Source organism: Nicotiana attenuata, chromosome 6 (assembly GCF_001879085.1).
Source record: "Nicotiana attenuata strain UT chromosome 6, NIATTr2, whole genome shotgun sequence".
NCBI classification, from domain to species: Eukaryota; Viridiplantae; Streptophyta; class Magnoliopsida; order Solanales; family Solanaceae; genus Nicotiana; species Nicotiana attenuata.
In genome coordinates, this window is record NC_031994.1 from 5,860,262 (window position 1) to 5,878,198 (window position 17,937).

At 34.7% G+C, this 17,937-nt stretch overlaps 3 protein-coding genes across 4 annotated transcripts; 1 reads left to right on the plus strand and 2 right to left on the minus strand.

Moving 5' to 3' along the window:
• Window positions 2,545–6,044, minus strand: LOC109228157 (cytochrome c oxidase assembly protein COX15-like). The gene is given in 8 exon segments (XM_019393333.1): window positions 2,545–2,729; window positions 2,731–2,802; window positions 2,951–3,082; window positions 4,728–4,838; window positions 5,057–5,251; window positions 5,350–5,419; window positions 5,421–5,570; window positions 5,734–6,044. Coding segments are annotated over 8 exon segments (1,116 nt in total). The 5' UTR covers window positions 6,021–6,044; the 3' UTR covers window positions 2,545–2,630.
• Window positions 9,113–12,000, plus strand: LOC109226542 (probable protein ABIL5). Of its 2 annotated transcripts, none has more exons than XM_019391323.1 (8): window positions 9,113–9,373; window positions 10,122–10,204; window positions 10,596–10,743; window positions 10,845–10,944; window positions 11,053–11,089; window positions 11,368–11,513; window positions 11,606–11,670; window positions 11,759–12,000. In XM_019391323.1, the coding sequence occupies exons 1-8, from the start codon at window positions 9,287–9,289 to the stop codon at window positions 11,855–11,857; spliced, it is 765 nt and encodes a 254-aa protein (XP_019246868.1). In that variant the 5' UTR covers window positions 9,113–9,286; the 3' UTR covers window positions 11,858–12,000. The 2 variants fall into 2 exon arrangements, with proteins under 2 accessions (XP_019246868.1, XP_019246869.1); XM_019391324.1 differs by having other exon boundaries at window positions 11,377–11,513.
• Window positions 12,003–17,256, minus strand: LOC109226541 (rho guanine nucleotide exchange factor 8-like). The gene is made up of 7 exons (XM_019391322.1): window positions 16,735–17,256; window positions 16,308–16,424; window positions 15,796–15,950; window positions 15,615–15,689; window positions 14,677–14,943; window positions 13,424–13,747; window positions 12,003–12,719 (listed from the first exon to the last, which is right to left on the minus strand). Exons 1-7 carry the CDS (start codon window positions 17,000–17,002, stop codon window positions 12,273–12,275), a joined length of 1,653 nt encoding a protein of 550 aa, XP_019246867.1. The 5' UTR covers window positions 17,003–17,256; the 3' UTR covers window positions 12,003–12,272.

Here is a 17,937-nt window from a genome sequence, read left to right on the forward strand (position 1 = left end):
TTTTTCTTTTTCATTTTTGATTAATGAAGTTCCAATGTAATAGGTAAAAAAAAAAAAAAAAGAAGAGAATGTTTCCTAATAGCTAAATAATATTAGACAATTGTTTTAACTAAGGATAAAGTTGCTAAATTTGGAACAGTACAGGACAAATTAAACATTTTTCCTTCTTTTAATGAAAGAACGGGCTTTTTTGAAAAAATATTTCTATTGGTAGAGTCAACACCAATGTCCAGTATATGTTGCCAATTTTGGTAAAGGCAAATATTTTAGCAATTACGTCTTTAGCTAGTTTCAGTAAAAGCAACTTTTAGCGAGTGTTTCCAACGTACAATAAATAGGGAAAAATATCATGTAATAGGGGAGGGTATCGGTCGATTCGGTTATCAGTCTTTATCGATTAATCGGTATCAATCCTTATCGGGTATCGATAATCGGTTATCAATCCTTATCGGTTCGGTTATCGATTATCAATCCTTATCGATTCGGTTATCGATTTACCCGATAGTAATAAATAGTATTCAATTTTTTATATTTTTATTGTAGAAATCATGATCATACCGTTAAGAGAAAGGGAATAAATTATTATTCTTAACAAAAAAGGGATTAAATTTCAACTTTAGAAAAAGAAAATTTTCTTTGCACGTGAAAATCCTCACAAATGATCTCAATTTTCAAAAATATAAGTTAATAGGAGTAAGTTATATGACATTTAATTTAATCTTACCAACTATTCAGTACATGTGGCATAATTCACAAAAAAATAATAAAATCATTATCTTATAAATGCGAAAGAATCATTGCAACAGAAGAAACAAATAGAAAAATTTAAAACTATCCCTAAGGATTAAAGCTTGAAGATGAGAGTAATTGTTAAGAGAATTAAGAGAATGAGAGAATGAATTCATAGGGTGACTTTATATACTTAATGGGTAAATTTTAATTTTGATAAAGCTTATTGGGTTATCGGTTAAGCAAACCGAGACTCGAACCAATAATCTAATAGTCAAATAACATTAAACCATTACTAAACTATTTACCCAATAACTCGATATCAATAACTCAATAACATTTTATCAGTTCGGGCTATCGGTTATACTCGATATATGCCCAACGCTATCATATAGTCGAGGATGTATTATATTGTATTGTATTATATTGTTATTCTAAATATAATATTTGTTTTGATTGTTACTTAAATTTTATTGTATCGTATCGATAAATTCATCGTTACGTAACGACGAAAAGTGTCATTTTATGAAATGGCGAATTTAGTGTGGTGGCGTCGTTACCTTGCTTTTTTGGTCTCATCTTGCACTTCCTTATTATTAAATAATCATATTTTATCCTTTACCCTATTTTTTTATATAATTATTCTACTTCATGTCCTATTTTTTCTTAGTAATGTTGCAAGTTTATTCTTCATATTGTTGGTGCATGACATCATGAAACAACGGCAAACGATACAATCAATCCAAACGTTGTATTCAATTAACAACACAATACAATGCAGTACAATACAACACGATACATTATGAAACGATATGTAACAACAATCCAAATAAGTTGTTAGTAGTATGAGTTCAATCAACTCATTAGAAGGAAAAAAAAAGTAAAAACTTAATTCCATTTTTTAATCGATATACTCCCGAGGACCAATAGAACAAGTTTAAAACGGTTTCTCCACTTAAATACTAAGCTTTTGTCTATAACAAGAATCCAACTCGTAACATGCGCCACATCACAAGTTGTGATCTTACCACTAGACCAAAGCCTGGAAGCTTGATTATAGTCTGTTGATCCAGGCAAATTCTAAGTCTGCACGTTTTCATGATGCAGATATTTAAAAATGGGGGTAAAAGAAACCAGAATTATGGTAATTTACAATAGGAATATACTCCCTCCGGTTCAAAATAAGTGATTTTTTGGCCTTTTTCTTGTGGTCCAAAATAAGTGATTTTTCCCGATTTCAAGAATGAATTAATTATTTTTTTCCTACATTGTCCTTGAAGTAAATGGTGTTGGAATATGTGTTAGGAGTGTTTATGTGAAATAGTAAATGTTAATATGGTCAATTCCATTGGTAATTAATGCTAAAAGGTGGATTTCTTAATTTGTGTGAAAACATCCAAAAAATCACTTATTTTGGAGCGGAGGAAGTATTATACAAAATTTTTTATTTACATGGAGATCCAATCGGAACTCAGCTATTAAAGTTGATTGCTGCTAATTTTCTAAAGACTCACTGAATGAGCATAAACAAAAGTACAAGATTGCTGGTTCTTTTACAAGATTAATCATTCTAAAGACCGCGGGAAAGCATGACAACAACAACACCAACAAACCCAGCGAAATCCCATACGTGGATCAGGGGAGGGTAATGTGTACGCAGACCTATGAAAGAAGAGAGGTTGTTTCCGATACACCCTCGGCTCAAGAACAGTGAAAAGGACACAATAAACAAACAATAACAATGGCAAGGAAATAAGACGAACGGAAGAAAGCATGAGAACAAGAGGGGCAGAAAGAAAGACATTTTTTCTGATTCTGCAAGTTGCGCAAGGATCGCAAATGGTATAATTTAAAATGCCTAACAATGTCAATATGTTCTATAAGAAATTATGGTATCAATATTAGAAAATTTTCACGACAGAGGGTAACGTCTTGAGAAGTGACGGAGAAGGTCGACGCACAGTGTGATTGAGCAGGATCATGAATGTTAAAAGAGTCAAAAGCTCCTGCCTGATGAGCAGTTCCTAGAGAAACTGGGACATAGGAAAGAAGAGTAGATATGCCCAATGTTACCTGCATTTGAAATCAAAATGATTCAACCACAGTCTTACCAGTGAAAGTCTTCGCACACAATTGGTGGGAAAGTTTCCCACTTTATACAATAGAAATTATTTTACTTAAAAAAGACAAATAGCCATTGGGGATAGTGCAATGTTGATACCTGTAGAGCAGCCATGCCCATGGTGCTTCCTATTAAGTGTCGTACAGCAGGATGCATATCCAGCTTCCTGGTTGACCACCATAACCCACCTATTGCAGCTAAAGTAGCAGTGGCAAGTATACGATGATCAAGCTGCAAAAGACAAGAATTAAATTCGTCATAAACAACATGTGTCTAGAAGTTTTAGCATTCAGAAAAATTAATGCTTAAACTGGCATTCCAATCATAGTTTTCTGCCTGTTGCTTTTTATTTTTATTTTGATAAGGCCATGTTCTGCTATTGTTGCAAGTGCATATAACAAGTCTGGCTCGATGTCCAGAAACTTAAACTTTGTCAGAGCAGCTTTATCATAAGAGACAAATGAAATACCTATTAGTAAAACAAATTAAATTCACCAATTATTTTTGGTTGTGTTTAAATTAGACAAAATGCAGAAATTTAGCTAGGAAAATCCAAAACACATTGCCTCAGAAACTGAATACGCCGGAGTAATTACTTAAAGAAACATACAGGCACCTTGAGTCAGTCTCTTGCGATAAAAATAAATGTTCCCCTGCGGTGAAGTTGTAACAAGGTAGCCGTCTCTCTTTTAATTAGCAAAGGAATAAACTTTGTTAAATTTCAGCATTGAGCATCGACATCCTCTATATCAAGATTAGAAGCATAAAAAACGAGCTCCATAACTACACTCATTTCTACCAGCTCTTCTTCATGGTGCTAACCTGTGGCGGACTCAGGATTTTGTGCAAGCGGGTTCAATCGTAGAAGTATATAAGCGGCATAAGGCACGAGGAGTAAGTTTTTTTGTCTTTATTGCTCACTATGTGATCTCGTAGTAAAGTCCTTTCAAAGTCGGTGCTCTATATTTTAAACAAATTTTTGCTTATTTTAATTTAAAATATCTAACTTTAGCTAATTTATTAAACTTTAACCAAAAAATTCTTGACCAATTTTAGAATTTATTAACTCAAAGAAATTTGATTTATTATAAAATTTTTTTAGCATTTATTAGGTAACAAGTTATTATTTGCAAAAGAAGACAATAAGAAAAGAGTACAAATTAAACTAAATTAACACCAATAATCAAAGAAAGAGATCTTATACACACACAAACCCAAAAAAAAAAAAAAAAGAAAGAAAAACTTCCAACAGAAACTAAATTAAATTAAACCAACAAATGACAAATAATTTCAAACAAATATACTGGCAACTGTGCAAGTCTAAGCAAATTTTATGAAAGGGAGAACTAAAATTACCTTCTGGAGTAAAATAAACTTCAATATAATTTCTATTGAATTTATGTAAAGATAATAAACTATAAAGATAAAGAAAACTGCAAAATACATACAAGGAAAATAATTTACTTTGATTGCAAAGACAGTTATATCCAGCTATGGTGCTATCATTACGGTTTTTTTCTTTTGTGACTCTTGTTGCAATTTACACAAAAAAATAAAATAAAGTAGGCACATAAGATGAAAGGATTCGATCACAAGACCTAACTAATATTATGAACCCGCTTGACCACTTTTGCCAGAACAAAGATTTTGTCATGTGGGTTCAAATATTATTTTTATACATAATTTACGCTGCTTTAGTCGTAATTTATACCTATACACAGTATTATTTTTTGATGAAGCGGGTTCAGTTGAACCCGCTTAGCACCACGTGGGTCCGTCCGTGGTGCTAACTATGGAGATAGATTTCATGTCAAGATTAACATATCTAATCTTTTAGAAAGTAGATAAATTGGGAAGTTCGGAAACAGAAGTTTACCTGAACTGTTGCCGTATTCTCGAAGAAGTTGCGCATAATAGGTTTCATACTAAAGATATCATCAGGAATCCATGTATTCCCCATCTTCGGAAAAGTGTTAAATGCTCGGCCCTGGAAGTTAATTTGTTCAGCCAATATTTAGATGATGAATTCCCTTTTACCTAACTTATTAAGAGAATAATGTGAACACCGTAAACAACAGAGAATAAGATATCTTGCTTCAAGCAACAAAATAATATCATTTTCTTCGTCTCTCCGAATTCAGCAACATACCATCAAATACTTAACCCGCGCAAGCATATACAATATGGAGAATATTAGTTACTTACAGCATCATTTCCAGCAACGAAAGCTCCTGATAGCAGTAATACTTTTGCAGCCCCACGAACACAGGCAAGTGATTCAGGCATAACGACAGAAAGAGCCGTCCAGAAGAGTCCACAATAAATAGCAAATGCAGAGGTAAGATGAGCTGCAAGACAGTAAGGGCTTACTCTTGGTTCAACATACTCAGATGGTGGCTCCTGCGGGAGAAAAAATTAATCATTTAATCAAAACTTAAAGAACGCTGTGTCTTATGTGAGTTTAACAACGACATAAATGAAATCAATTTGCTTGATACCTCTAAACCACTTTTCACCATCCACCAACCGATAAGCCCCTGTCCAGCACCAAGAGCAAAGAGTCCAGAAAAGTCCAAGTCTTACTGTTATGTATCCCTTACGGAGAAAATATGAGAACGGAAGTGCAAACATTACACCAAGGGACCTTCCCCACATTCGGTGCGCATATTCCATCCAATATATGAACTTGAAATCCTCAATATTCATCCCCTTGTTCACACTGTAAGGGTTAAAATTTAAGTCAAAGCACTAGGCAACCCAATACAAAAATAACTCCAGAAATAAGATTCAATAATAATCTTCATAAACTCATAACAAAAAATATCTGTGCTAAAATTATAGTAATTGAAGTGCACTAAGCACATACTGCTGTTTGGACTGACTGTTTGTATTCGGGGGATTGCTTGTACTTCTCGAATTCAGCCAACCAATCTTCGTCGATTAGAGGAGGAAGGCGCCCAGTGAATTTCCAATCTGTCATGGATAGAGCAGAACGTGTCAGCCGTGTGACACCATCAAGCACAACCATACTGAAGACCCAAGCAGCAGATGCAAAAAGCCATATGCCAACCATTTTCCGGGCATGGGGTCCAGCAGTCACAAGGAACTTCAATCCTTCCTTGTTTTCAGCTACAGAAGCTGCCATTGAAGAAATTTTCCCAAAAAACATTCTATGCAAACCCTGAAATCAATCAATACAGATACCCCTGTTGGCTGCCGTAATGAAACTTTTTGGACACCAAAACAAGACGCGAAGGGAAAGAAATTTGACTTAAGCAGTTCGAAATTTCTTGCATATTCATACACCTATTCAACATATGAATGCATGTCTTTAACTTACCACATCAAAATTGTAATTCTAAATTGAAGCATTTGGGGAGAAGAAAAATGAACAAAGAATAAGTCACAATGCATTAGCTGTTACTTATTGGGTAAAACCGTAAAAGCAATTACACTTGTAAAAATCAAAGCAACAACTAGCTAAAAGATCATAACTATCGCTACTCTAAGAATATAAAATACTTCCTATTAAAAAAAGCATAGTTAAGTACAAATTAGTCAATCCAAAACCAAGACAACCCTCGAAAAATGAATTAACTAGTGCGTACAATATAAGCTGTGGGTTCAGCCGAACCTAGTAACTTTGTACAGACCCCAGTATATGTGTAAGAAATCTACTAAATATGTACAACTATTAAACTCTAAACCCAGTAACTCCAATTGCCAGTGGTATTTCGCTGGCATCCCAAAACCATAAAGTTCAAATCTTGGATATGCCTTTGACAGAATCCATCACACAAATTACAAAGATTAAAAGAATTGTCATAAAAACCCGTAAAACAAATCATGTTCAATTAGCAAAAAAGGTGACATAATCCAAGAATGATTCTATATAACTAGTCATACCTCTGAACTACAGGGGAAACACAACAACAACAACTACTACTACTACTATACGCTTCAGTCCCAAACAAGTCGGAGTTACATGAATATTATCTCATGCCAATATTATGCAACTATAAATCAAAAGTATTATGACTTTCTGCATATTTTCTAAATCTAAAAAAGACAACTTTCTGAAAGATAAGCTCAAATAAGCAATTTCTGTAAAACCCCATCTTCCAAGATTTAATGAAATCTTTTGACCCAAATCCTTGTTTCGCCTCAACATTAAAATTAATCTACTCTCCAACATTGCTTTTATGTTGGGTTTCGATTTTCTCTATCTAAACTGCTGTGAATTTCGTGCTGTCTATTTGTGTTTGCTGCATTCTTGGGTTTTTTTTGGCGCTACAATTACAACCTGTTTTTGCTCAATGGATACAAAACACCCATGCTTTAGCACCTGGTGCAACGGCTCCTGGCGCAACAGAACTTCCTTCCTGCATGCGCGCCCCCCAGAAGCACACACTATAATAAGGGGTAAAATCATTTATGATGATCCCTCCAAACAAGCGCAAGCTTATCGCCAAATGTCTCTTCTATTACGAAGACCGCCCGGTCGTGAAGTCTGTACTTACAAGAATGCTACTTAGGGAGAAGAATCTCTTGATCAGGAGCACCTGAATCTATTCTTTCTGTGTCCCACATCCGCCTATGTTAATTCGAAATCTCGCTATCAACCTCTTGGCCTAAAAAAAGTAATCTTTCTCGGGATGTTCAGTACCGATTCTTATAGTACTGTTCGGGGAGTCGATAAGCCCTTCCTTTTTTGTTACATACGTGATGTCGAATTTAGATAGTAACCATCTTGCGGTCCTTCCCGTTACGTTAAGGCGGGTTTCTCGAACAAATACTTTTTTTGTAGGTCCATGGAAATAAGAGAAAAAGAAAAAAAAGAAGTGAAATAAGCCTTAAAAGGCCAACCCCCGGGCAGAGTTGGGCCAAGTGATTCACCGAAGCGACAAGACAAGGGGAGGGGCAAAGAATTCTAGTTCTAGTTCTTCCTCCAGTTATTAATGGAATTCCTTGTCGGCTCTCTGTAAAATACTCGTTTGGCCGAGGGCTTCCAAAGATTGCTTCCAATGATCGGGAAATAAAAAATACAAAAAACATTGCTATATTTCCAACACTCCGAATAGGCGGAAGGATCTATTGGCTTGGACAAGTTTGTTAAATCTTAGAGAGGGTTTAAGGATGAACCGGCCGGTTCATTAGAGAGGGTAATAAATTTCATTTTCTAAATTTTACATTCCACCATTTTGTCCGTTGTGAAAGTGAAATAACACACGTAAATTATTTTTCTGTCCTATAATTTACAAAAATATTTTCGTGTTGTTTCTAATGTTTTAGGTTTAGTACAAACGTATCAATTGAGGGTTTTGCGGCAATCGAATATAAATAGTTTCAACCATCAAGTAAAAGTGATTCCTCAGCTTTCCGCCTCTATTATCAGGTTACATTTAGATATTTTCTCTGTCTCATATTAATAGTCATTGTTGCTTAAAATAGTTATCTCAAATTATTTGTTATTTTAGAAGTTTAAAACAAAATAATTTTTTTTTTACCCTTAGTAATAATTGTTCTTGAGGATGAAAATAATACATAAATAAGATAAATATTTAATAAAGAAAGATTATATCTTATGACATAAATAAGGATAGAATCCTCAAATGTCTTTTCTAATTAATATTTCTTAAGCAACTTGTAAAAAAGTAGGAAAAAATTGAAATGGCAGGAACAAAAGGTCACGAGACTGACAGAAAACTTGTCTTTTTTTTGGAAGTGGTCACCACAGTCTATACACATAAACTTAAGCTTTTTTGGTTGTTTCTCTATTTTTGGTTTTTTGTTCTCGTTTCATATAAAGTTACTCTGAATAATTTGTCACGGGATTTTGTTATAACCGACCACCCCTCTGTTCTCCACGTCCATATAAGCTCAAATAATTCATAAGTACAAAAATAAATCATAGTATATTTTACTTTTTGTTCTTGGTATTCTTGGAGCACGGTAAAGTTATCTCTGTGGTGACGGTATGGGTTCAAGCCGCGAAATGTTCATCAGGCCGTGGAATCAACCAGTAATGCTTGTATCAGGGTAGACTACCTACATTATACGCACATGGGGTTCGGCCCTTTCCGAGGGGCGTAGGCACCTTGCTTGAAGCGATGACACGTAACACCGCTTCGTCCATTTCTTTTGTTTGTAATCTTTGTGTATAAATAATAAATAAAACTAAAATATTAGGTATAAATATAAAAAAATGGCATTGCTTATCCTTACAGTAATTTATACATTTGTTCACTTCTCAAATATTGATACCGTATACAAAAATTCCTGTCTTGCGTGAACACGAGATGATTTGTACACCGAAATGTCCTTTTGTTCTTGGTATAAAATAGCACCTTGTAGCCTTCAAATAAAGAGATAAGGAGAGACAGTGAGTTGCTCTAATTGTTGTTCTTTATCGGGACTTATTGCAGTGACACAAGAATGAAGGAGGAGGAATTTAATTCATCTCCAAAAAAATATGCAGAAGCTGAAACTGATGATGCGACTAAGTTTAACAACTCCCTGCAAGTAAGTTAATATGATTTTTTTTTTCAAGCTCTATGATTATGTGAGTACTTTGTTTGTTCGTTGGTTCTTTTTCTCCAGTTTTTGGATGCTGAAAACTCTTACTATGTGAGCTTGCTCTCATTGTTGGTCAGAAAGTCCGGATAAAGGACGAGAATTGTGGTAACCTAACAGTCAGCGTAAAACTGTCAATTTATGATGAATCCTCACAATATAATGTTAGATGGTTTAAATTACGGCAATATGGATAGTGAAGATTTATATAGTCGACTCACAACTTGTTTGAGACTAATGCATAGTTGATGTCGGTATTGTTTTTTTATTTACTTTTTCTCCCACTTTTGGGTTTTTGAAACTCTGTGTGAGCTTACTCACATTGTCGATTTCACGTTTGAACAAAGGAGGGTGCAGTAAGCTGACAATATATGTAAAACTATAGTCAATTTATGACGAATTCTCACAATACACTATTAGATTGAGATATGCTTAAATAGAGCAATATTGATAGTGATGATTCATATAGTCGACCACAACTTGCTGGAATTGAGGCATAATTGTTGTTTTGGTGCTAGAGGAGTTTATGTATGTATGGTATTTCGTGCCAACAATTACTTGTAGAGCTAATGTTTGTATTAGGGTAGGCAAAGGGTGCGGCATTTTTCCGGACCCTGCGTGAATGAGGGATGCTTTGTGCACCAGGCTGCGCTTTTAATTACTTGTGGAGCTAGCTTACATTTATTTTTGGTTGCAGGAACTAAAGGACTTGTGCTCTCAGCTTCACCATGCTGCAGATTATTGTGAGAAATCTTTTCTAAAGGCAGAAGAGAAAAAAGAGTAAGTATTTCTGTATCTGCATTCCAGCAACATTTGGTCAAAATTTTCAAATTCTGCTCTTTTATAGTTCCAATTAAACATTTTCCCTTCACAACATCTGCAACATGTGCACAAAGTAATGACAGCTTCTAAAATATTTTGAATAGGATTTAAGTTATATATACTGGCAGTGTAAAGATATCAGTGTAGTTTAACCTGTGGTAGCATGTCGGTTATCATTTTTACCAAGTTATCAATTACGTAATACTTATGATACAAATTTGCATGTAATTACCTTATAGATAATGTGATTGTGTAAGTATTATTTACGCTGTCAGTGCATAGAACTTAAATGCACATTGAATAAGTGAAGCATTTTGCTAATGTGAACAAACTATATTTCCATACGCAGTGTAGTGGAAAACACAAAAGAGTACCTGTGCAGAGCTGTTGTTACAGTGGTCGATCATTTAGGATGTGTATCAGCTAAACTTGAATGCCGGATTGCCAAGATTGACACAGCTTCTGAAACAGAACTTCGGATTGATAGCTTGACTCAAGTTCGTAGTTTTTACTCAAATTCTTTATACTGTTAATATATACAACTTAAACGCATAACAAGTAGTAGTAATGTTTTTATGTGATGGTTCAATTTGATTAGAGACTTGCAACCTGCCAACAATACTCTCACAAGCTTGCTCTCTCAAGGTTTTGTTGGACAACTGATTTATCAACATATCATCGTCGCTACATATCACCACGTAATTAATCTTTCTAGTACTTTTTAACATCTTCAATCCATTCAATAAGGTCATTATATTCTGATACCAAACATAATAACTTCCTGATACTTTTGTTTTCTAAACCAGCAACTCAAGATCTCAGGAGAAAGAAAGAAATGCCAAGGTAATATCTTTATCCAATCGTGTCATTTCAAGAACGGAAGGGGCGCCTTGGCGCAACTGGTAAAGTTGCTGCCATGTGACCAGGAGGTCACGGGTTCGAACTGTGGAAATAGCCTCTTGTAAAAATGCAGGGTAAGGCTGCATACAATAGACCCTTGTGGTCCGGCCCTTCCCCCGGACCCCGCGCCTAGCGGGAGCTTAGTGCACCGGGCTGCATCATTTCAAGAACGATGTGAACCGGTAAGAAATAGGACTAATGGACTTGAATGATAAATGAAGGGGATTCAGTATACCAATTGACAATAAGACTCTAGACAAAGATGAATTTGAGGCAGAAGAAGATGTGCCACTATTTTTATACACTTGCAACTACAAGCCTTCTCTACTTGAAGATTCGGAGCAAAAGTCTAGCTTTTCACCTCCAGGTAAAGAAAATACATTTACAATATGGAAATTTTCAACATTAGAGTTTTAATAACAAATGTTCATATTTCAATGTTCACATATGGATTTGCAGTGCTACCTGTTCGTGACGGCCTATCTGTAGTACCAAAAGCACAAAGTTCCAACTTTGAATTTCAGGTACCCTTATATATCAACAATCTCTCAATATTGATAGTTCTATATACACTACGCTCATATGTTTTCTTTCTTTTGCTTGTACATGCAGAAGGCTCGAAAGCTAAAACGAAAGTTATTAAATTGGAGACCGATGCATAATAAGGACATTAGGTCACTCATTCAACGGGGTAAAAGAATAGTAACATGAACTTATGAAGAGTCTGAGACTGAGAGTTAAATCCATTCAAGATTTTATAGTCATAATGCAGGCTTCAAGTTATCAGTATCGAAAATATGTAGTATTACTCTTGTTTTGCAAAATTTGTACATTATAAAGGGGACTTAGTAGTAGCTGCTGCAAAAATATGGAGAATGGAGTTTATGCTACAAAAAATATACAATAAAAGCACAACATAACATTGTTAACTTCCCTATCCACAATGGAAGGAAGAGCAGTAACATACTTCAAACAGTAACCACATCCAACGCCTTAAAAAGGTCGGAGTATTTACACACAGGTAAACTTCCTAACTACTTCAGGTTTTGTTTACTTCCTATCCTCCTATCACATTGACATTTTTCTCGTTTCTCTTTTCGTTCCTCAGTGTCGTAGCCTAGCGCTGTTAGTCCCTAGCTGTTGGACTTCTTAGGCCACTTTCGATCTTTTCAATGTAGGAAAATTTCTTGGGAGTAATATTAGCTAGTTTTGTCATGGATTTGTAGTCATTTTCACCTTTGAAATAAGCCTCTAAGTTACCCGTCGAATGATTCTTCTTCATTCCTGTCTCTCCTAGCTCCACATTCCAGCCAATGAAATCGAATAAAGTCCTCGAGGACGGTGTTTGTGCTGTAGAACTTAACACCTCTGCCTCTAATTCCTTGGGAGTTGACACACCACTTAATGGAAGTGGAGGTGAGGAATCAGCTGAGAGGTTCTGGTTTGCTATCGCAAATGATGGATCTTGCGTTAGTGAGTCCGCGTATAGCACGTCCTCAATACGCGACATAACTGTGTTAGCTAGGCTTTCTAGTACCCTTGAGTAGCTCTCCAGAATAGAGTGTCCTATATCCTGTACACATAACAAAAACAGAAACAGACATGTCATGATTTTGTGAGGTAATGTGCGTTTGTTGCTCTGTCCGTTTCATTTTATATGATACTTTTACTTTCTTAGTTTGTTTAAAAAAGAATGACACATTTCTATATTTAGAAACTCTTTCACTTCAAATTTCCTACTTTACCCTTAATGAAACGTTCTTATAATCCGATACAATCCAGGGAGAACCATACCCCAAAAGCTAGCTATTGAGGTGGGAGAGCCCAAGGCTATATAAATCCCACATCAGCATATTGCAATACCGATATGCTACTCAAGTCCCGTATCTTACAATGGACCATAACAAACCACCACTCCGCATCCGTCGTCCCCGACGGCTGTGCGCTAGACTTTTCTAGCCCCAGACGAATACTGCAATACCGGCATCACCATTCATGGCACGGTGGGCACGGAGGGCGGTGGATGACTCTAATACTATTGATACAACCTAGGGAGAACCACACCGCAAAAGCTAGCTATTGAGGTGGGAAAGCCCAGCACATTACAATACCGATATGCGACTCAAGTCCCACACCTTACAAATGGTCTATGAATATAGTCGTAGAAATATCATGATATGTTTATGACTACAAGTTCTGAAGACCGTTATTTCTTCCTTAAATTCTGTATCCAGTCAAACACGGCTTATATAAAATTAAACGGAGAGAGTAACTTACATTGTTATATTGGATTTTGCTGATGTCAAGGGAAGATTGAGGAATTCCAGGAAATCTTTGTTTTAAAAGGAGTAAGATAGTCTCTGCTCTCTCCTCAAAAAGCTCTCTCTTCTCCAAACTAACAGCTGAACCCCAAGAAGATTTTCCATCTTTATGGTGCATTTTCCTCTTCCAAATCACTACAGATGCCTCAATTCTGTTCTTAAGATCAAGAACTTTGTGTTCTGTGGACAAATCCATATTGGTTGAAAGGAATTGTTCAGGATCAAAGAACTCAACTGTGATGTTCTTGTAGATTGAATCACCAAGACTTTCTCTACCATTCTTCAAGAAATCAGAATAAATTCAAGGGGTTAATTTCACGTATGGTCATAAAAACTATCTTTTGTCAAATTAAAATAACGGAATTGTACGTACTATAACAGTAAAATCACTAAACATAACTAAATATGATAGTATAAGTTGCAAGTACTATTTTTATCACGTTAAAGTAAATGAACTTAACCCATTATAAAAGCATAAGAGCCAAGTGATATTTTTGAAAGTAATTGAAACTTTACCCACTATAACAGTAAAATCACTAAATTTTACTTAATATAATAGAATAAGCCGAAAGTACTATTTTTGTAACATTAAAGTAATTGAAGTTACCCACTTAACAGTAAAATCATTAACATTTACTCAATATGATAGTATAAGTCGCAAGTACTATTTTTGTCACGCTAAAGTAATTGAACTTTACCCACAAGAACAGTAAAATCACTAAAGTTATATTAATATAACAATATAAGTCGCAAGTACTATTTTTGTCACATTAAAGTAATTGAACTTTACCTACTATAGCAGTAAAATCATAAAACTTTACTGAATATGACAGCATAAGTTGCAAGTACTATTTTTGTACACTAAAGTAACTGCACTTTACCCACTATAACAGTAAAATAACTAAAATTTACTCAATATGACAGTATAAGTCGCAAGTACTACTTTGTCACATTATTAAAGTAACTGAACTTTACCCACTATAATAGTAAAATGTCTAAAATTTACTCAATATGACAGTATAGGTCGCAAGTACTATTGTCGTCGTATTAAAGTAACTGAACTTTACTCTAAAATCACTAAACTTACTCAATATGACAGTATAAGTCGCAAGTACGATTTTTGTCACATTAAAGTTAAGGAACTTTATTCACTATAACAGGAAAACCGTTAAATTAACCATATTTTCAAGAGATTGTGTTTTTCCTCACCTTGGGAAGAGATTCCATGTAGTTTTCAGGAATTTCCATTTCTGATAGTATTTGTGCATTAATAGCCATAGATGCCTTATGTACTTGATTCACACAATCCTTTTGATATTGTAGCCATTTTCGACATGTATCCGAGAGACCTTCTGGTGGAACCTTGACTGTAGGTAGCCACCATTTATCATTCCTCTGTACACCTTTCTCAGATTCATCAGCATCTCTTGAAACATACCAGAATTCATTCTCATATTTGAAATTTTCTAAGCAATCCTGTTAAGATTCATGGAAATTTCCAGCATTAGAGATGATGCAACTAATGTACTCCTTCTATTCCATTTCATATGATACTCTTTTCGTTTTGGTTTGTTCTCCAGAAAAGAATACATTCCTATATTTGGAAACTCTTTAACGCTAAACTTTCCGTTTTACCTTAATGACATGCTCTTATATTGTAAAAATGTCATAGCATGTTTTACACAGAGGTGGCGCCACATGTATTCAAGGGGTCGTCAGAAAATTATACTAGGTAAAAATAATGTACGTATATGTAGAATATATTGACACCTCTTGGCTTCTTCCTGTGACGGATGTTGCATATGGATACCGGGTTCATTTGAACCTAATATTTTTGATCCGGAGTAAAAGTTACGTGTAAAGAATCACCAAAATAGCAATAAATAATAGATATAAATCCATAACTTTAAAAATATAATGATTTCAATGCTAAAACCTTAAAGATTGGACTCATAGACCTTAAATTCTGGATCCGCCTCTGGCTTCACCACAGGTTTTAGACCACAAGTTATAAGGGTACTTGTGGTACGTGTCAAAAATCTTTTTTTCTTTATTAAACTCCTTGACCAGTCAAACACCATCGTATAAAATGAAACGGAAAGAGTAACAGATTTATCAAGTAATAGCATAAGATTGCAGGCTCTCACAATGAGCATTGCATCAAGTTTTTTCAAGGCTGGGATGTTCATAAGCAGATCTCTTCTTTGTTGTGTCACCATTACCTGTCAAATTAAATCACATTTCTTATTTTCTTTTTTTTTTTCTTTAACAATCAATATTCTACTTAAAATCTTGAATTGGAAATGAGGGGGAGAAATGATATAGGACCTCCATGTTTGTTCCATCCTTAGATTTTTGTTGAGAAGGGACAAATTCAACAATGTAATCTGATACAGATAAAAGCCAGTCTATTTCTTTTCTCCACCTTGCTTTTCTCTCTTGAGACATAGGCTCTAATTTCCATTGTTCTCCAAATACAGAAGCTATATATTTCACACACAGAAAAAAAAAGAGTTAATTCTAAATATTTCTTGTAAAGAACAGAACCTAACAAGATGGTTTTCACAATTTCATAATATATCATCATATAATGATATAAATATGAAGGAAGCCTTGGCGTAACTGGTAAAGTTACTGCCATGTGACCAGGAGGTCACGGATTCAAGCCGTGGAAACAACCTTTTACGGAAATGCAGGGCAAGGTTGCATACAATAGTCCCTTGTGTCTGGCCTTTCCCTGGACCCGCGCATAGCGGGAGATTAGTACATTGGGCTGCCCTTTATAATGATATAAATGTCTAACACAAATGTTATAATTAATTTTGGTGAAAATTAATTACCAGCAAGATTAGTAATGGCATTTGATAAAGCCAGAGCTGATGAAACACCCTTTCCTCCACCTGACATATCTTCTCCTAATAGCAGCTTTGCAAATCTTTCTTTCATCATTTCCATGTCTATAAAAAAAAAAAAAAATTAATGGTACATTGCCTCATCTTATTATTTGCACAAATTCCAAGACACAAAATTAATGATATATGTGAAGTATAAGGGTAAAACAACATTCAACATGTACAAAACTGTAATTCAAACGTGCACATGCATGCATACAGCGCTACATGTAGGGGCGAATCCAGAATTCAGAATCAGTGGATTTCGAATGAATGTGATTTCAATATATGGACACGTTTTAAATTCTATTTGCATATGTATATATAATTCGATCCAAAAGTAATTATTTCAGTTGACATGAAAAACGATACGAACCTGAAGAATGTTTATCTTTATGGATATTTCCTGATCTTGCTCCTTCCTTAGCAAAGCGCGAAATAGGATTAACAGATCGATTAAAAACGCTACCTATATGTTGTTTTTCTAATAATGCAGAAGATGATTTTCCACCTTGACTCCTAAAATCCATGGCTTCTCTACCATGTCCATTTTCTAACACAACACTATGTGCTTGTCTTCCCTCAAACATCTTCCTAAAATTGAAAGACTTTGACTTATGAATCTTGTATATTTCTCTAACCATTTTATGCCTTGTCTATTTCTTGAACCTGTTACAATAGCAACATAATGTCACATGGAAATTGAAGGAGAAAAGGAAAAAAAATCAAAATTTTCAAAAATCAAAGCAATAATATGATGAATATGAGAAAATGGTTTTTCTTATTTTTGATAACACAATAAGGAATTGGACAAAGTGGGAGGTGTTTTAATTTGCAGCTAATTATGTTAATGAACTTCTTTTTGGAAAGTTGGGTGCATGTTTGATTAAGGGGAAAGGGAAAGGATTAGGTGAAAACGAGTGGAAGTATATATAAACAACATTGGGTTTGTTCTATTTTTAGACTTGTTAATGGTTGAATATTTTCAATACTAGCAAAAAGACCGGTAAAACATACAATGGACAACTAACTCTTTTTTATTCTCTTAATTTCTTGCCCCTCTTTTCCAATTGTTTTTTCTCCTGTGAAAGCTTAAATTTTAGAGGAATTAAGTAAGTTCTTACTCTATTTTAAAGGCTGTCATATTATATTTGATATATGAAATTTGATGGTTTAAAAGTTAGTTCATAAAATTTAAACTTATTTCACAAATACCCAATGAAAGATAGGACACAACTCTTCTAGGGTCAAACATCGGCGGAGTCACATGCATTCAAGAGGAATCAATTTGGCACCCCTTTGTTACAAAATTATAATATTAAGCTAGGTAAAATATTCTTTCCATGTATATATACCATATATTGACTCTTCTTAATTGTTTTGTTCATAAATTTACTTTTTTATTTTGACATCCCTTAGTAAAAAATTGAGTCGAGGATCTTCGGAAACAACCTCTGTATCTTCACAAGATAAGGGATAAGATCTGTGTAGAAACTACCTTCTCGAGACCCTACTTGTATTACACTGGGTATGTTCTTGTTCTTGTACATCGCTTAGTGAAAAATCCTAACTCCGCCAC